General features: G+C 50.4%; 1 protein-coding gene across 4 annotated transcripts in view; it reads left to right on the top strand.

Annotated features, from left to right (window-relative positions):
* ZBTB16 (zinc finger and BTB domain containing 16) overlaps positions 1-19,596 on the top strand; it is a 199,985-nt gene extending 180,389 nt beyond the window's left edge. For all 4 annotated transcript variants that reach the window (XM_032285476.1, XM_032285479.1, XM_032285477.1 and 1 more), the window contains exons 5-7: positions 5,825-5,995; positions 11,168-11,335; positions 13,922-19,596. In XM_032285476.1, coding sequence (XP_032141367.1) covers positions 5,825-5,995; positions 11,168-11,335; positions 13,922-14,151 — 569 coding nt within the window. In that variant the 3' untranslated portion in view covers positions 14,152-19,596. The remainder of the gene's footprint in view (positions 1-5,824; positions 5,996-11,167; positions 11,336-13,921) is intronic.
* The last annotated feature ends 458 nt before the right edge of the window (positions 19,597-20,054 follow it).

Here is a 20,054-nt window from a genome sequence, read left to right as displayed (position 1 = left end):
AAACCAAGGTTAGGGACAACAGCTTCCTGGACTGGGATCACAAATCCAAGAAGGGCTGCGTCTCTGGGCCAGAATTGGCATTTTTGGACTGTTTCAACATATAAAATGGCAAAACTGATCCTTCCATGGTCTGGGTCTTTGCTTCTGAGCAACAGAGTTCAGACATGGAGTGAGAACTAGGCAGTCCTGTCCAGCCCCCAAGACAGACATGGGAGGCCTCAGTGAGATGCGCTGCCTGTGTGTCACTTGCCATGACTGATTTCCAAGGAGAGTCTTGTTGGGTGCTGTCAGTAGTGGTTTCATTTACAGACTGTGGTCTGAACGCTCACCAGCCTTGGCCCTCTGTCTGTACTATGACTCTCCTCATACCTCCTTCCTCACGTTTGTTATTGTCTCACAGACCCTTATTTATTTTCTAATACAACGTGCAGTTATTAAGTGCTACTCTATATCAGGCCCTGTGCTGTGTGTTGGGGAATATAAAGATGAAAACAATAGTTCTTGCTTTGGAGGCTTATAATCTATTAGGCAGAGCTGAAAGTCCAAAGTAAATGCAATACGGGGCTTTATGTGTGTAACAGTGAGAGATCAGAGGAAGCTGGCGCTCTTGGCACTGAATCCTAAGTGGTGTAACTCATCAAAGATGCCTTCTCTAGGGTCAGCTTCCCAGAAACAGCCCAGAGGCAACATAACAACTAAGGCATGTGTATGGTGCAGGGCTGCCATGACTCACGATCCAGGTTGTCCACTGCACAAGGGTACCCAGCTGAGGAGGAAAGAGCCCAAAACCCAGACTTCTCTGCACTCACCATAAGTCTGTGAGTCTGCCCAGAGGAGGGGACGCGATTTTCAGATGAAGGTGGTGTTTGGCTGGGATTGGCTCTGTGACCACGTTATAAAGTCTCTTCATGTGGATGTCTCAGTCAATGTTCTTGATAACCACAGTGTGGCAGATAAGGAGCAAATGGACCTGGCGAAGTGAAATGACTTGCTCAGGGCCACAAGGTGAGTATGTGGGAGAGCTGGGCCCCTGTACTGCTTTTCCTTCCCCCGTGTCATGTGGATCATCTGACTTCTGAGGGTCTCTCGTTCATCCGGTCAGAGCAATCCCCCCTCCCCAGTGGTACCAGGACTGACATCTCTCCGTAGCAGAGGACAAAACCCAGGCATTGAAGGGAGCGGAGCGCTCCAGTGCTGCCAGCCCCCCTGCTCCGCCGCACATCTCACTGCAGCTAATGAATTGCTAATACAATTTTCCAGATAATTTTATTTCCATAGTCCCACATTTTAATGTGTTTCCAAAAGCTAGCATTTATTTGCTTAATCTCCCAGTGTAATAGAATCTGCCCTGACTCATCATACATGCGAACAATCAGCTAGGCTGAAACGGCAGCAAATTGTTTAATAACTCACATCTAGTCTCTAGATTTTTAACTCGCATGCACCAATAGCTTTTCTTGTGTCTCATCCACATCTCCCCCGCCCTTTCCAGTTTTTTAAAAATAATTTTCTATCATCATAGCTGTTAGTCTCCAAGCAGAAGAATGGGGGAAAGTGGATACTGAGTCTCAGAGCCCTTCCTTTCTTCCCCTGGGAGCTTTGGTTGGTAGATACGTGGCCACGGAACACCCCTGCACCTTGTGGAATGTCCCAGGAAGGGGACAGAGACCACTGTAGGGACATCACAGCATTTCCTTTCCAGGGGGTGACCATCTAACTTCCAGCCTATTGGCCAGGTGCAAAACCGGCCACCTGGATTTTGTGTGTGCCACCCCTCCCCTGCTGTCCACCTTTCTAGGAGTTTCTCTCTCCCTTCACCCTGGCAGCCTCTGCCCTCCTCTGGTCCCCACCCTCCTCCAGTGGCCCATCAGCCCTCTGGCTGCTTCTCACCACTTGCTGCTGCTGTCAGCCACTACATGTGCCCAGAGTCACTGCCTTCTAACACAGGTCGGATCGTGCCGGCACCACTCGTCTGAGTCAATTTGGGCTACTGTAACAAATGACCATGGACTGGCTTATACACAGCAGACATGCACTGCTCACAGCTCTGGAGGCTGGGAAGTCTGCGGTCAGGGTGCTAGCATGTTCGGGTTCTGGTGACGGTCCTCCTCCTGGTTACAGACTGCTGACTTCTGTGTCCTTACATGGTAGAAGAGGCTAGCTAGCTCTCGGGGCCCTCTTTTACAAGGACACTCATCCCATTTTAATTATCCAATTACCTCCCCCAGGCCCACTTCCTAATATCATCATCTCGGGGTTAGGATTTCAGAAAAGGAATCGGAGGAGACCCAAACTTTAGGATCATAGCAGTTCTCGGTCTTTGTGGCACTACATTGCCTGTAGAATAAAGTCCAGCCTGCCTACGTGGTGTGTGCTGCCCTCTGTGACCTGACGCCCATCACCCTCCCAGCTTGTCTCCATTCCCCAGGGCCTGTCCTCGGCCCCATCTGCTCTGACACTTGCCTGCACCGTCTCTCTCCTTAGCCTGGCACATATGCCTCAACTTCTTGTCCTTGGCTTCACAGAGACTCTTTACTTTTCAACACCTAACTCAAAATCCCAGAAGCTCTTGGAGTCACCCTGCCTTATCCTCTGGGTGGTTGTCAACTCGGCATCTCCCATTTGTCTGGGACCTGGTTTCTCTGCTCAGCCTCAGCATGCCCCTGGTCCCCTAGCACAGTGCCTACACTCAGTGGTAGCTCAGTGAGTTGGCTGAATGGACATGAAGTGGGTTCAGGCCACCCTGAGAAGTAGGGGCAGCATCGAGGGCCCTTGGGAAGACCAAAGGGGCAAAGTACCATGGTCTGCCGTGCTAGGTGGTATTGGCCCTCAGAGAATCTCTGGATCTGGCTGTACTGTATAGGCTCAGACGTCCCACTAAGAATGCCATTCATGTTCCCTATGGCCAGGTTTCTTGCATGCAGGCAGGGGATCTCAGAGGATGCATAAGGAGAAGCCTTGGCTCTTAAAGGGCATGGCTGGCCCCACTGATTTAAGGTAGCTGTTTGAACACCTGGCTTAATTGGGCTCTCTGTGGGGTGAGGATTAAGGGCAGAGAGGAGGTGGATGCTGGGGACCCTCAGGTTGAAGGAGCAGGGGCCGCCAGGCACAGAATGCATTGCAGATGCCCTCTGCTCCTGTGTATGTAGGTTAGGCAGGGAGGGACATTGAAGACTCACTGTCAACTCTTGGCACTGCCTCTGCCCGGAAAGATACATCTCCCATTGTGTCCCTCTCCAGCAAGTGGAGCTGAGCACCCTACTCAACACTTCCGAGAGATCTTGGTGGCTCCCACTGGGGTTGAAAGGCCTCAGAGAGCTATGACTTTTGACCCAACTCCACTCCTGGCCAGGGGTTCTGGCCATTGCTGGAGCTGTACTAGATGCAGGGTGCTCTGTACTGTCCTTCCTGGGCCTCTTCTAGGGTAAGCCCAGACAGGCAAGCTGCCAGCCTCAGAGGTAGCATTGAGCCCAGCCCCATAGTTTCTGAAAGCAGACAAACCGAGATATTTTCAGATCCCAACTCTGTCTCTTTCTGTGTGATGTTAGGTGAGTTATTTAATCTCTCTGTTTTCCATTAGCAAAAAGGGGGATAAGAATGCCTGCCTTGTAGGATTGCAAGTTTTAAATGAGCTGACAGCATAGATAAAGCACCTAGCATAACACTTAGTTTTGCTCCCCTTCCTTCCTGCTTTTTGATGGCCAGGAGCAACATCCAGTGCTGGCTGCTATTCCCCTCCCCTACTCAGCCTTCATGATGCTGGCGAGATGGAGCATGGCTCCAGGTACTTGGACTTCAGTGTCTGCAAAGGGAAGGGGTATCAGGGTGGGTGTGGGGACACAGAAGTGTGGGGGACAGTGAAAGGTGGGCCTTGCCTGCCTACTAGTTGGTCCTAACCCAGCCATGAGTGGGACGGAGGTGTTGAGGATCAGACCTCTCACTTGCTATCCTCATCCATGGGCCAGGAAGGCAGGGAGGTTCTTCGTGCCATCCCTTCTCGCCTCCCTACCTTGCACCAGACACTTCCCCATTCCACGCTGAGCAGCCCATGGCTTCCAGCAGCCAAAGCTCTGGCCCTCCCTCCACTCTGGACTGGACTGACAGATGCTAGGCCTATCTACCTTTCCTGCTTGTGTCCCCCACACAGGGGACAGAGGTGTGGGGCCAAGGGCGCGTGACCTCACACCTCTGTTTCCTGTGTGGGGGACACAAGCAGGAAAAGTAGATAGTCTCTGTGCTGGTGCGTGCAGTGCTCACTCACCAGCACAGAGACATGCAGATGGGCCTGCTAGGGAGCTGCTGTGCTCAGGAAAACAGCCCCAAAGGGTGGACAACAAGCTGCCAGTTAGGACTCAGACATGAGGTCAGATACTTCCTCTCGTAGTGCTGCAGCCAGAAAGGCCACGGCTCCAGAGCAGCATCAGAAAGGGGTTGATAACAGACAGATAATGGCAGCCTGCATTTGGGGGGTACTGTGGGGGTGAATGGCCAGTCAGGATTAGATAAAAGTCTCACACCATTCAACTAGCTTTAAATCCTTTGACAACTGCCCATCCAGTTTAGGATGGAACCTAAAGCTCTTGATGTGGTTTGCAAGACCTTGCATGGCCTGGCCCTTGCCTTTCCCTTTCGTCTCCTCCTCCTCTTCCCCAGCTGCTCTGCCCGGTCCTCCCACGGCCGCGTTTCCTTCTGGCCCAGAGTGTTCTCAGACACTCTTCCATCTTCTGGATTCTGCCATTCACCTGCTGTACTGGGTAACGTCGGTCACGAGAGCAGGGACTTTGCATGCTCTTCCGTGGTCATACCCCCGGTGCCACAAAGACAGCCTTACTTGTAGGAGGCACCAAGTAATACTTGTTGAATGAATAGACCCTAAGATTAATGCTTTAGTGAGTGGCGAAGTAGTTTAAAAAAGCAGGGTCTTTAGTTAAACTTGGGAAAGCATTAAAATCTAGGGTGCGTTGGTGTGAATCCCAGCTCTGCCAGTTATGGACTCTATGGCAGGGATCCCCACTGCCCCGGCTGTGGCCTGTTAGGAGCTGGGCTGCATAGCAGGAGGCAAGCGAGCAAAGCTGAGCTCCTTCTGCTGTCATATTAGTGGTGACATTAGATTCTCACAGGAGCGTAAACCCTACTGGGAACTGTGCATTCACGGGATCTAGGCTGCACTCTCCTTATTGAGAGTCTAATGGTAAATGTAATGCACTTGAATCATCCCGTAACCATCCGCCTACCGTACCTGGAAAAGTTGCCTTCCATGAAGCCGGTCCCTGGTGCCAAAAATGTTGTGGACTGCTGCTTTATGGGATTTTGGCCAAAGTACTTGATCTCTCTTGTCTAAAACATGAGGATGACAGAGGCTAGCTTTTGGAGTTGTGGATTTATATTAGTTATGTTAAAACAATGACTGGCCCACCGTATCTTTGTTATCGTTTGTCCTTGCTGGGTCTACCCTGACTCCCCCACATTCTGCCCCAGACTCTGTGACGTCCATCCGGTATGTACTCTCTTAGTACCCTGCCTTCTTTTACGTACCACCCAACACGGTTGCACATTACCCTTGCTGTTGTGATGCATTTGATTACTGCCTCTCCCTCTCCCGCTAGACTTGAGCTTCCGGAGCTCAGGAGCGATGTCGATTTTGCCATCACTGGGGCCACATACTGGGTGCTCACTGTTGCACAGCCTGGGCCAACTCTGGATTTGCCCCTGAACACGGGGATTTGGAGGTGTGAGTCCCGACGCTAGCTCTCACTCCAGATGGGTAAAGAACGTGCCTTGTGTTCCCACCCTCCTGAGGCGCCCCCTCTCCTGTCTCCCACAGGCACCGACATGGCCGTCTTCTGCCTGCTGTGTGGGAAGCGTTTCCAGGCACAGAGCGCACTGCAGCAGCACATGGAGGTCCACGCGGGCGTGCGCAGCTACATCTGCAGCGAGTGCAACCGTACCTTCCCCAGCCACACGGCCCTCAAACGCCACCTGCGCTCACATACAGGTAGGTCAGTCCACCTGACGGGTGGATCGGACCTCTGGGAGCCCATGTCTATATTTACCTCCAAGGACGTAAAGTGGAGGTGGTGGGCTGAGTCAGCCCTCAGCCCTTCTGCTCAAGGTTTAGACATGCAGGGGCTGCCTGTCGTGCAGGTAAATGTGGACAGTTCTCCTAGCCCTCTTCTGCGGAAGTCTTGCCGTGTTCAACACAGGATGCTTGTTAAAAAGGGAGACTCTCGGGTCCCACTCTCAGAAACTTTTATTCCGTGGGGCTAGGGGTGGGATCCCAGACCCAGCATTATTAGTAGGTATTCCCAAGGGATTCTCATGTAGGTAGACCCAAAAGGAATTTTGAGAAACACTGACCTGCTGGGTCTCTTAACAGTGTCTGCCCTGCCTCCCACCACTCTTGATGCCCCACACTCCATCCACACACATTTCTGAAGTCAGCTTCGGGCTTCTGAGGGCATGCTGAAGTGGTCCTACTTTCCCTGCAATAACAAAGGCCTATACTTGGACCTTAACCCTGTTTAGGGAAGACCAGGAGGTCATTTAAACGGTGAGCAGTGAAATATTGCTGCTCAGCCAGTTCCAGGTGATGGGACAAGGGAAGGGTTATGAGGTAAGGAGGCCGGGTGCCCAGGGGCTGGCCATTCCCTGCCGCCACCCTCTAGGCTTCATCTTCCCTAACAGGGGAGTGGATGGCTTATATTCCTTCTTTTCTCTGTGCCAAAACTGGGGCTCTGCTGACTTGTACCTCGATAAAGGAATGCCCATTTCTGAGTCTGCATGTGACTCTGCCTTTGTGTGCTGTGTTTGTAGGGAGTGGTGGGGTCAGGTCTCTATCTGGGTATGTAACAGAGTGTATACTCATAAAAACCTCTGCATGCCATGTAAAGGAACAGCAGTAGGCCCTCTCTTCATTTTGAGAGTCTTGTCACAGCTCAGAGATTGAGTATGCAGGCCAGGTCTTGCATGGGTGGCAGGCTCTGCTAAATAAGGGAAGAACTTTACTTCTCATGGCTGGAGCTGGCCTGGTCTGCCAGCAGTAGGTATCCTCATTAAGGAGCCTTCCTGGCTTTCACCTGTGGATGCCATTTTGTTCAGAGGAGCACCTTGCCTTAGCACCACCAGATTTCACAGAACTACTTAAAATTGCTGGCATAGGACAGAGGTAGTGCCCAGAGGGGCGGGCTCAATAAGAAGGGCCAAGGGTGGGATATTGACAAGGACTTTCTCTACAGCGACTGCATAAGTGTCTCCCCTGCAGGTATATGCACCTTCCTATGAACACCTCCCTCAATGGGTCCCTGAGTTCATTTAGTGTTACGAAAGATGGCTTGGCCAGGCGTGGTGGCTCACACCCGTAATCCCAGAACTTTGGGAGGCCAAGGCCGGTGAATCATAAGGTCAGGAGTTCGAGACGAGCCTGGCCAACATGGTGAAACCCCGTCTCTACTGAAAATACAAAAATTAGCCGGCTGTGGTGGCGTGAGCCTGTAATCCCAGCTACTCAGGAGGCTGAGGCAGGTGAATGGCTTTAACCCAGGAAGTAGAGGTTGCAGTGAGCCGAGATCACACCACTGTACTCCAGCCTGGGCGACAGAGTGAGACTCCCTCTCAAAAAAAAAGAAAAAAAGGAAAGAAAGAAAGATGGCTAGATACCTTTCAGCCAGTTCTGAGCATGAGCATGCTGCTGGGTCAAATCAGTTGGCTTCGTTTAACTTGCATGATCTCAGTCCTGCTAAATCCACCCAGAATATGCCCTGCTCTGTCCATGCCACCGTCTCAGAGCTCAGATATTAAAATGTCACATGCCCTTGTGTCAGTCATGGCACAGATCCCTGGGGAAGGGCTGTTTCCAGAGTTGGGGAGAAGCCCTTGCTTATTCTAGGATACACGGAGCGTGTGTGCTGCCTGTGCACACACAGAGAGACACCCACGCATTTTCACACCAGCGAGGCACTGTGCACACAAGCCATATACAGGCTGTGCACACCCCACACACAATGCCTCATTAATATTCCGTTGTTCTTGGCCCATTTGCTGCTGGGGCTGAGTGTTTAGCACCAGCAGCTGTGTTTGGTAGGTTAGTCCAGCCGTGCTCTTGGCATTGATGGATCCCTGATTCACACGGCTCATCATATAATAAACTCTCAGCTGTGCTGAAGGGAGGGACTGGGAGGGAGGGGCCTGAGGAGCCAGCAGGATGGGGCTGGGGTGGGGAGGACAACAGACACTAGGCTTGGCCAGTACCAGAGAAAGCACCAAGTAAGGACAGATTGGGGGTGTGGGGGGTCACAGGTGCACTGGGCAGGCTGGAGGGGGCTCTAATTAGTCTCGTTTGTCCTGCACTTAATGTCAAGCTCATTAAAGAGGCTACAGAGTTAATCAACATACCACAAATTGGATTTTGAGTTCTGCAGCCAGTTTTGTGTACATTATGGCCACACCGACACAATTAGCTCTCAGGGTGAGGATTTCATGCCAGGTGCTCACCATGCTTCCAAATCAGGATGGGGATACATGTGTGTTGGTGACTTTTCTTTCTTTTCTTTTTTTTTTTTGTTGTTGTTGGTTTTTCCTTCTAAGTTCTTTTTATTCTTTTCACTGGGCAGACTCAGGAGATTTCTCATTTAACATGTGCTCCACTTTATAATTAAATTCATAAAAATCGGATCAAACAAACTCCTCTGTCTTAACCCTTTGTTTTTTAAATTGTTAGGGACCCCTCTGGAGGTGAAAGGCACAGGCAGCCACCCCCTGCCTCCCTACCACACGCCTTCCCCCCGGCTGGGTGGCTGCCGATGTACGTTTTAATTACCGGCTCCGGCTGAAGTCTCACGTGGCCTTTGCTTTATTTATTTATTTATACCTTAATGAGGATACTGAATCTTTGATTAAAGTCGTAATCGTTGCCGATTCAGTAAGGAGGGGGAGTTGGCTGTCAGACCAGATGGGGCTGTGAGTACAAACACACAGAGAGAGTGGGTTAGGACACACACACACACACACACACACACACACACACACACACACACAGACTGGCCCTGACTGTATTAGACACACAACTAATTAGTACCAGGGTCTGCACGGGCCTCCACTCCCCTTGGGTTTGATAGCGCTGGAGGCCAGGCAGTACCCATGGCTCTGACAGTGACGATGGGCAGGTAGCAATTTCCCCAGCTGAGAACCCCAGGCCTTGGCTCATCCCCAGATCTGCAGGTGAGGGACTTGCTGGCCGAGCCTCTGAACCAGCACAACGCCCTATAGATAGGGGTGAACTGGTGCCAAGGCCTGATGCCACTCTTTGAGCTTCTCCCATCTGATTCCTGATTAAAGTGCCCCTCTCGTGGCATCAGCGCTTCTTGCAAATCCTCCACCCATGAGAAAGTCAGCCACTGAACAGAGCCCAGCATCCACTCCCCACAGAGCCCTAAAAACCCTTCAGAGCCATCAGAAGAGATGAGAATTTATGTGGGTACAGGGGCCTGGCTTTGGGAGGTGGGAGATTTGGTAGTGGACTGAGGAGGGGAGAGAGAGGAGAGAGTAAAATATCATTTTAAAAAGGAAGTGAAGGCACAGGCATGCGAGTCTATAACGAGAAGGACAATTTATGCCCAGGCACGAGCGCAGTTTGACATGGGGATAATGAAAAAACGTAGGTCATTGTGGATGACTTAAACCTTCAGCAGCTGAAGAAAATGTATGAAATGCAGAGGACATTACACGGTTGGCAGCCCCGCACATCTGCAGAGGGACAAGTGAAATACAGTGGGCCATTCTTTACCATAAACTGTGGTTGTTGGAGATGCAGCCCAGAGAAATTGTAATTACAGTGACAAGACGAATCAGCGATATTTAAATATTCATGAACAAAGTCTGGGGTGATCAATCTATCTTTATTGTCTGCGCCTTCATTCCTGTAATAAATAAGTAGCTGGAGTCCTCACCTTTCATCCCCCAAACCCTCCACTATGGGTATGAAATGCAAGATAGTTAATCTCCACACCCCAACCTCTCATGCTCTGGGGATTTAAGAGTGGGATCCTCAAAAGAGACCCTGATGGACTTAGATTCCAGACCTAGAAAAGGCAGTTCTCTCCAGGTTTCATAGGCCCACCATTTCCTGAGTCTGTTCTGGGTTCTCCCTGTGCGATGTCCTCAGGCTACAAGGATGGGTGAGGCTGGCTTCTTATCTTGGTGGTGCTTCCATGCTGGAGGTATGGTGGGCAAGCCAGTAGATACAGCACAGTGTGTCAACAAGCTGACAAGTATATGGTACCCGGACTCTGGAGCCAGACCCAAACCTGAATCCCAGCTCAGTTCCTTACTTGCTGTTTCACCTCAGGGATGATGTTGAAGCATCTCCAAGCATCTTATTTTTTCTCAACTATAAAATGAGAATAATATCTTTCTTTAAGGTTGTTGCCATGATCGCCTGATACGATCACATCACACATCTGAGTGCTCAGGAAATGTGGGCCATTTTAATGCGAAAGTGCCATACAAATTATACCACACTAATAAAAGAACAAAATTCTGGACATTTCTTCTCTTTGGGGACACAGAGGAAAGTGTGATTCATTCTGCCTGGGGAACTAAAGGGAAGTCCACACAGGGGTATGAACTGGGCTTTGAAGGATGATTAGGAGTTCACCAGGGAGAAAAGAAATTGAGCAGAGAAAACAGCTACGTAAGAAATTGGGGACTGTCGAAGGTATTTGGGAGACAATGTGAAGTTCTCCAAATTGGAGAGATTTCTTTGAAGGTTGCGGAGTCAAACTGGAGTGATTTTCACACTTTACCTAGAGGAACGGGAGAAGAGGCCATCTAAGAAGCAGGATGGTGAGGTCTCAAAGCCCTGAGGCCTGCTGTATGTATCCACGTGGGGGCATGCTTTCTGGGGGCTGCTGTCCATGCCTGAACCAAATGGGCTCTCTTTTCCCAGGACTGGCCCTTGCCCCACAGATGATCATGGGGCCACAGTAAAGTATGGACCTGTGTGAACACAGGTATTGCTTGTTTATTCAATGGAGGTGTGGATCTTTAAGTTGTCTTTGGAGGTGGTAAATACAGGTTGTCTCATCCCTTTCATGCACTGAATGTGCCCTACTGTCTCCTGTAGAGGGGGCAGGGAAGGGCAAAGACCTGATCCAGCCCCTTTTCCCCACAGGTGACCACCCCTATGAGTGTGAGTTCTGTGGCAGCTGCTTCCGGGATGAGAGCACGCTCAAGAGCCACAAACGCATCCACACGGGTGAGAAACCCTACGAGTGCAATGGCTGTGGCAAGAAGTTCAGCCTCAAGCATCAGCTGGAGACGCACTATAGGGTGCACACAGGTACCAAGGGCCAGGGAGGGGCCTGAGCTGGCTCTCAGACCTGGGTGGAGGTGGAGAACAGATGGTCTGTCGGAGAAGCCTAAGTGAGAATGATCCCAGGCTGAACCAAAGAGTAGAAGAGGTTCTATTAAGGGCTGGTATGGTGGCCTGAGGACCACCACACCCCAGTCAAGGCCAAGGCAGACATTACTAATCAATCCCAGCACACTTTCCAATGAGATCCCGCCAGCCCTCCAGGCAGCTATACCAGTAGTTCAGAGGTGACATGCAAAATGATGTCTATATGTGAGCACTTAGCTGAAAGTGAAGGTTAGGGTAATTTCAGTTGGAGTAAGAATTAGGGTGCATTGAATTAGGTTATTATGAAGGTTGGGAAATTGTAAAGTTAGCTTGTGTTTGGTTCTGAGATTAGAGGAGCAGATATATTTAATAATCCCTGTATGCATATGAGGTTTTACATTTCAGAGTGCCGTCACATTCTTTTTTTTTTTTTTTTTTTTTTTTAACTTTTACTCTTGTTGCCCAGGCTGGAGTGCAATGGCACAATCTCAGCTCACTGCAACCGCCACCTCCCAGATTCAAGTGATTCTCCTGCCTCAGCCTCCCAATTACCTGGGATTACAGGCATGTGCCACCATGCCCAGCTAATTTTGTATTTTTTTAGTAGAGACAGGGTTTCGCCATGTTGGTCAGGCTGGCCTCAAACTCCTGACCTCAAGTGATCTACCCTCCTCAGCCTCCCAAAGTACTAGGATTGCAAGTGTGAGCCACTGCAATCTTCTTGTTCATATTGGACAAAGAAATATAGGCTACTCTTTTTCCTGAGGTCAGAAGACAAAATAAGTGGAGGGTCTTCCATAGTTTCCCAGGTTGGGGGCAGTGGAGTCCTGGAGCTGCACTTGCTTTGTGAAAGCTAATTTTTCACATTTCTTCACAATTTCAAGTTCAGTGACATCACCTTAGTTGCTTAAAATTGGCCCGGGGAGGAGTAGTCACATCATAGCAATCGGCAGACGCTACAAACCAGGGCTATTTGGAAAGCCAGTTGTTAGACATTTACCACCAGCACACAGCTGGTTGTGGGGAAGGTTGATTTACAGAATAAGAGGTGGTGGAACTTGGAAAACGAAGATGCCCCCTCTGATCAGGGGAGACAGCTGTCCTGTCCAGAGGAAGGGGGAGAGGTGGCCTCAGGCAGATCCTGCTGGCTTAGAGGAGAGTACGTTGCCTTTAGAGGGGGAGGGTAGACAGAAGGAGCAGTAAGCAGAGCTGTGTGTTGTCAGAGCTCAGTATTCTTGCCCCAGTTTGAGCCCACAAGGAGAGGGTGAGGTGTCCATTGCTGACAATTATAGTGACCTAGAGGATTTCCCCGAGCCCTGGCGTTTCCTTAGCCCCTTGTCAGGGATGTGACCTGGCAGGTGGATCATTAACTGTATTGGCAATGAGTATTGTAAATAGCTGGTCGATAGTTAGATCACTTTGGCTGTTCATTACTTCATTATTTGCTGGGGCCTGTGCGTGGAGGAGTATTGATAGCGAGATGGCCGGCCAGTTAATTACTGTATTGAAACAAGGTCCCCTTACATCCTCTGCTCGGCTCCAGGGGACTCTGTGGAAGGAAAGTTGGGGTATAGAAGGCTAGGGTGTGGCTGTGCACTCCCAGGTTCTTTATTCCTCCCATCCCACCCTACCCCCAATTCCAGCCTCAGGAGGGAGGCAGGGTCCCCAGGGCGAGGTCTAGAGTTTTAGCAGGATAGTCTGGGTGCAGTGGCTCACGCCTGTAATCCCAGCAGTTAGGGAGGCCAAGGGAGATGGATCACTTGAGATCAGGAGTTCAAGCCCAGCCTGGCCAACATGGTGAAAACCTGTCCCTACTAGAAATATAAAAAGTAGGCCGGCGTGGTGGTAGCACCTGTGATCCCAGCTACTTGGGACGCTGAGGCAGGGGATTGCTTGAACCTGGGAGGTGGAGGTTGCAGTGAGCTGAGATTGTACCACTGCTTTCAAGCCTGGACGAGAGAGTGAGACTTCGTCTCAAAAGAAAGAGCTTTAGCAGGATACATGTCCCCAGGTGTAGCATATTTGAAGGGGACACTCGGGGTTTCCTCGGTTTCCCCCCACCCCTGCTCCCCACCATCACCATCTGTAGCCCTGAAAGGTCTTGATCCACCTACTCTCTGGATGGAACTGTGGCTTGTGACTTGAAGAGCCATTCCTGAGGACTTTGGGACCTTTCTCTTTCTAGACATCCATTTTCTTAATTAGAAAGGGAAAAGACTTCGGCCTTGGGAGAGTTGAGAATAGTAAGACAAGGAGCTGGGCAAACTAGCTACGTGTAGCTATTTAATTAGTTACCATGAAATAAAAGTTAGAAAACTGTAGAGCCCCAGTCGCACAGCCTCATTCATAGCCATGTGTAACTGGTGGCTGCCGTCTGGGGTGGTGCCTTGATTGTCCCAGGAAGTTCTGTTGGAGCAAGCCCAGCTGCAGGAACCCAGCTTCCCTGGCACCCCTGAGGGTGACTTGGGGCCCTCACTTGCCCTCTGCCTGTCCTCACTTTCTCCTGCCCCATCTCCCCGCCCTCAGGTGAGAAGCCCTTTGAGTGTAAGCTCTGCCACCAGCGCTCCCGGGACTACTCGGCCATGATCAAGCACCTGAGAACACACAACGGCGCCTCGCCCTACCAGTGCACCATCTGCACGGAGTACTGCCCCAGCCTCTCCTCCATGCAGAAGCACATGAAGGGCCACAAGCCCGAGGAGATCCCGCCTGACTGGAGGATAGAGAAGACGTACCTCTACCTGTGCTACGTGTGAAGCGGGGGCCCACGGCAGTGGAGCCGAGCGGGGAGCCAGGAAAGAAGAGTTGGAGTGAGATGAAGTCAAGGAAGGACTGTGAAAAATAAAAAAAGGAAAAGAAAAAAAAAGAGAAGAAAAAGGAAACCTGATAGCTTTTTGGCCTTGGATTCTCTCTGGGCTCCAGATGACCTGGATGCCAAGCCACTGCCCCTCCTCTGGGGGCCTCCACCCTCCCCTCCCGGCTGGAGGTTTGCCTGATTTTCTGCCATGGGGTGGGGTATGTCGTTCACTCAAATGGTGGCAGATTTTTCTCCTCTCTCCACCCAGTCCTTCCTTTATGTATCCAGAAACGGAGGCTAAGAAGCAGGTGAGAGGTCCTCTGGTCAGAGCCACACAGTCTCTGTCGGCCGTCCTCCTCCAGCCCCCCAGAAGATGAAGGGAGGGAGGAGGGGAGCCAGAAGGGCTCTCCCCTGCAGATCGGGCTGGGCTGGCTCACTAGTTGCTCAAAATGGCAGCTCTAGTTTGCTGGAGGCCAACTAGGGAGAGGAAGGGCTCTGTTTCTCTTCCCACCACTCAGCCCACCTGCTGCTTTCCTCTGCTCTGCCACATCTGGGTGTCCCCTGGTGGTCTCTGAGAGCCTCGAGGCCCCTCCCCCTCCCCCAGCTCTTTGTTCCCAGCCTCCCCTTGACTCTTGTCCTCCAAGTCCCAGGGGAGTCCCAGCCCCTCAGGGACCTGGCGGTATCTCCATCCTTTCCACTTCCCTAGTGGGACAGCTGCCTCTGACTCCAGAGCCCTCCTACCCTCAGCCTTCTGAGAACAGAAAACAAATAGAATACCCCACCCTAGTCCAGCCCCATCATGAGCAGGATTCCTGCTGCGCTGCTTCCAAAATGGAAAAGCATCACAACTAAATACCTAATATCCTACCAAACAAACAACAGCCCCTACAGCGGCCCTACTTCAGTCCCATGGAGGGTTTATGATCCAAGGGAAGGCTGTGGATGTCTTTCTCTAGAGAGGCCCTACACCTGAAGAAGAGGACACCCCGCCCGCCCGCCCCCCTGGGCTGAAGGAAGCTGGGCAAGGGAGGAAGTTGCTGAGTCACACTGGGGACCCCAGACGTAGTGAGCTCAGCAAGAAAACCCAGGTTTGGAGAGAGTCGCACAGAATTCCTGACTCATGGGGCTCCTCGGTCCACAATGGGGAGGAGGAGGAGGAGCAGGAGGAGGAGGAGGAGGAGGACGAGGACGAGGAGGACGAGGAGGACGAGGAGGAGGAGTTGAAAGCGCTTTGGCATTGTGTTATGTTTTGCTTCTTTTCTGTGTCCCCTGTTAGCACATTGTACTTGAATTACCTCAGTTTTTTGTGACCTCATGAGCTTTTTTAACCTCTGTTATCTCTTTTTTAGTTGGGGCTTGGAGGAATGGGGAGGGTGTTCTTTTCTGTTTCTTGTGTAAATTAATAGTTGTTTTTATAGACTTCAGCTGGCCAAGGCCCTCCCCATGCCCCTGGAGACCAGCCTCCCAGCTGGAAGGAGCTGCGCAGGAGGAGTTGATACTCAGGATCTGAATGGGAGGGCTGGGGAGGGCAAAAAAGTGGGTAGGGAGGGGATGTCGCACTGGGGTCTCATGGTCCCCAAGGGGCACTAGGGAGTCACTGTTGGCTCTGCCCGGGGCATGAAGTCACCTGTGGCCACCATCCGTTCAGCCTAAAACACTCTGGAGGGAATCCTACCTTTCTTACAATTTGCTGGGCCATTGAAGTTTGAGGGCCTGTACTCGGATCCTTGCAACTGTGTGGTCCCACCTCTGTGTGCATTCTCATTGCCAGAACTGGTCTGTTTTCACGGCCGGTCTTTGGGGAGGGGGCGGGATCCAGCCTTTGTTGTGTTGTGTTGGGGTGGGGGTGTTGTTTTTCTAAAAGCTACCTCTTCCGTTTGTCCAGTTGTTCTTTTGTTCCTTTCCCACCTCCCGTTCTGCTGCTCTTCCTCCCTCTTTTCCCCAACCTCCCCCCACCCTCCTGAATTTTGGAAAGCACATTTGCAATGTTTGTGTTTGCTTTGGGACGGACCCTCCGTTTCATCTCATGCTTTATGTGTAAGAGTTTTTATTATTATTATTTTTTCTTTCCTTTCTCTCTCTGAGAAAGTTGTGGCTGCGTTTTGATCTTAGGTTTTACAAAGTGATTTAGGGAAGCGGTTTGGGGAGAAGGGTCTCGAGGAATGTAGGGAAGCCAGAGGGATGGGTGCTGCTGTGACGACCCCCCTGTCCCTCGGCCCCAGCCCTCCTGCCCTCCCCTTCAATCTCATCCACCAAATCTGAAGGCCTTAAAATTGTGTGTTGGGGGGATGTGAATTGGGAGGACAGCGTCACTAGACTGTTCATTAGGGATGATAAAGTAGGGAGGATGCTATTTTGCAACCATGATCACGACTTAGTGTTTTGGAAAGGAAAAGAAGCTAAACTTGAAATATGTGACTAGAACAGTTGTCATGATTCTAATGTGAAAAGGGTGAACTCATTTGGGGGAGGGGCCGTCTGTAAGAAATCATTATGCACTATGGCTTCCTCCTCTGGTCTGGGAAGAAGCAGGGACTGGCTGGCCCTCAGGGGATCTGTAAATCCCAGAAAACAGTACTTTTAACAGCAAGATGTCATTCAACATGGGTGGGGAAGGAAGAGAAAAAAAACTATTCCGTAGAACTAGCGGGCCCCTCCCTCCCTTACCCTTCCCACTCAGCCTGGGCCCCTCCCCCCTCCATTCATAAAAGCTCAGAGGGTTGAGCTGATCTTTACAAATTGTAATATTTTTGTAGTATCTGTTAGTTCCTTCGTCAGTTCTGCAGAACCTTGCCCTTTCCTTTTGTAATGTGAATAGGAAGACAAAAGACAAAAATAAAAGTCCACCACCACCAAAATATCCCTTTGTACATGTGTGTGCGTGTGCGTGCGTGCTTTGTGTGTGTGGTTGTGTGTCAAATCATGCAGTATTGTCATAATCTGGTGTTGCAGCATTGGATAGTACTAAATCAGCATCTGGACACCCCCTCCCCCCCCACCCCCAACCCCGCTGCAGACCCCAGTGGGGAGGTAGGGGAGAGCTCGGGGGAATGTGGTTTCTGAGGGCTACTGTCTGGGGTCACCTCTGAACTTGCTGTACCCTCCTCTCCCCATGAAGACACCTGAATAGAGTGTAACATGCCTCTTCTCCAACTTCCTACCCACAACGACGGAACAGTTCTAATGTCACAAGGCCTAGTGGCCAGGGGGCAAGGTGAGAGCTTTAGAAGTGTCTGGAGTTAAGGGGGGAGGAGGAGGGTGGGAGGGTCTCTCCCAGGTGGGATCTGAATATCTCTCCTCCCCCCTTCTTCATGCCATCTGACTCCTTTGGCACCTGGCTGCCTTTAGCTGTGGTACTGCTGACAACCCTGCTTGCTACTGCCTTACCCAGCACAGTGAAAAACTTCTCCAGCCTGGCAAGGCCACGTTGGTTAATAGTCCCTTTCCCATGTCCAGCTCCTACAAGTGTGTCCCTTAATGCGTTTGGTGACATTTATGCCTCACTCATGTGCTCTTTCCCTAGCCACTCCTTCACTCATTCAAAGCATTAAAATCCTATGTATATATAGGATAGACAAATATATAGATATATATAGATATATATATAGCAAGAGACTGATATAAAATAGTAACTATCATTGCTGCTTTGGGCTGCTTTGGAGGAGGAGGAGGCCGTGAATATGGGGAAGGCAGATCTTGGGGTGCAGGGGTGGGTAGGGAGGCTGAGGGACCCAGTGATTCAGTACAATCCAAGGGATGCAACGCGGGCTTGTTTAATCTTTGTGCCTGAACAGTTTTTCCATGTTGAGAAAAAAAAGAAAAAAGAAAAAAAACACTGCTGCAATTTTTCACAAGTGTATGGTACCTTTCTGGATGCTATTGGTACAACTGCTGTGGATGGGAAAGGGTCACTGAGCGTACCTCCTTATAGGGGAGTGAGCAGAGGTGGGCAGCCTTTCGACTCTGTCTATGACAGGGTGGCAGGGTGAGGGGAGTCTTTGGGCCAGTTTCCTGGCAAGCCGAGCTAGGGTGAAAACTGGGGGCGCACCAGGATGTCAGACAGAAAAGCAGGAGATTAGACTCTGTTCATTCACCTTTCTTAGGCCCATCCTGTGGTCATCGTTCCCCCTCCCATCTTATCTCCTCCTTCCTGGAGCCTCTGCTGGCTTGGCTAGAATGGTGGCACTTACCTGGGTATTTCAGTGGGAGGACAGAAAGCGAGACTCACCCTACGTGGTGGGACAGATGGGAGGGGAAAAAAAAGGCAGAGATGGCCAGGAGAACGGTGCAGGACAAGCCAGAGAGGTTGGGTCAGGGGAGAGGGGTGGGGAGGAAGAGGGTGCAGTTCCTGCAGACCAGTTAGCCAGCAGCTGCGGCCTCCCCGGGCCCTTGGCATCCCACTTCGCAGACAGGGTACCAGCCTCCTGGTGTGTATCATAGGATTTGTTCACATAGTGTTATGCATGATCTTCGTAAGGTTAAGAAGCCGTGGTGGTGCACCATGACATCCGACCCATATATATAAAGATAAATATATATATATATATGTATGTAAATTATAGCACTGAGGGCCCCGCTGCCCTGCTGGACCAAGCAGAACTAAGCCTTTTGGTTTGGGTATTATGTTTTGTTTTGTTACTTGTTTGTTTCTGTGGCTTGTCTTATGTCGTGACAGCACAAGTGCCAGTCGGACTGCTCTGTATTACAGAATAGTGTTCTTAATTCATCGATGTTCTAGTTAATGTCTACCTCAGCGCCTCCTCTTAGCCTAATTTTAGGAGGTTGCCCAATTTTGTTTCTTCAATTTTACTGGTTACTTTTTTGTACAAATCAATCTCTTTCTCTCTCTCCCTCCTCCCCACCTCTCGCCCTTGCCCTCTCCTGTCTCCCCCTCCCAAACTCCCCTCCTCCCTCTGGCTCCCCCTCTCATTTTTGTTGGCTCCATTCTCTCTCCCTCCCTCCTTCCTTCTGCTGCCCGCCCCCCTCCACCCCGTCCCCAGCCCACTTCCCCAAGTCGTGCTTGCCGCTCCGTATCTGTTCTAGTTCCGAAGCAGTTTCACTCAACGTTGTGCAGTCCTGGTTGCAGCTTTCCGCATCTGCCTTCGTTTCGTGTAGATTGATGCGTTTCTTTGTAATTTCAGTGTATCTGACAAGATTTAAAAAAAAAAAAAAAGAAAAAATGAATTTACTGCTGCAGGTTTTTTTCTCTCTCCATGTGTCACTAAGTGAAGTTTGTGCCTTCTATAGCAAAGAGAATATTTTTTACATCCTACTAACAGTAGATTTTTTTGTAGTGAACATTTTTTGTATTTTTATTTATAAGTCTCATAAGAAAAATAGCAATGTTCAGTTGTATACCTTGAATCTGCAGTTAGAAGAGAATAAAGTTAATTCAGTTGTCTCTCGCTTCAAGTGTCTACCTTTTCATTGAAGTACTTGGTCTTTTTTTTTTCTTTTGCCTTTTCTTGGGTAGAGAACACGGTAGGGGAATTAAGATTTCTGTGTGGGGTCTGGGAAAAAGCTCTGTATTACACATATTTAGCCTTATTTATGTGGCACCTTTATGCCACATTTACAAGGCACGTGCACACTAAGTACCATCTCACTAATACTTTTAAAAGTTTGTTAACTACGTGAATATCATATGATCCTCGGTACAATGTGCTAGGTAGGCACTTGTTCCTTTATTCAGCAAGACCACTGTGTACCAGTTACTGTTGTCGGCACTGGGAATTACGGCAAGGGACAAAACAGACGAACCCTGGCCCCTGCCTGAGCTACCGTGCTAGCGAACCACTGAGTCGGACCAGTTGCTGTGTTAGGATGACTTGCTCAGGAATGCCCGGCTGGCAAGCAGCAGTC

Source organism: Sapajus apella, unplaced genomic scaffold, assembly GCF_009761245.1.
Source record: "Sapajus apella isolate SASKATOON/1434 unplaced genomic scaffold, GSC_monkey_1.0 scaffold16, whole genome shotgun sequence".
NCBI lineage: Eukaryota > Metazoa > Chordata > Mammalia > Primates > Cebidae > Sapajus > Sapajus apella.
The sequence above is the reverse complement of the archived record's forward strand: the minus strand, read 5'-3'. Positions and strand labels throughout refer to the sequence as shown.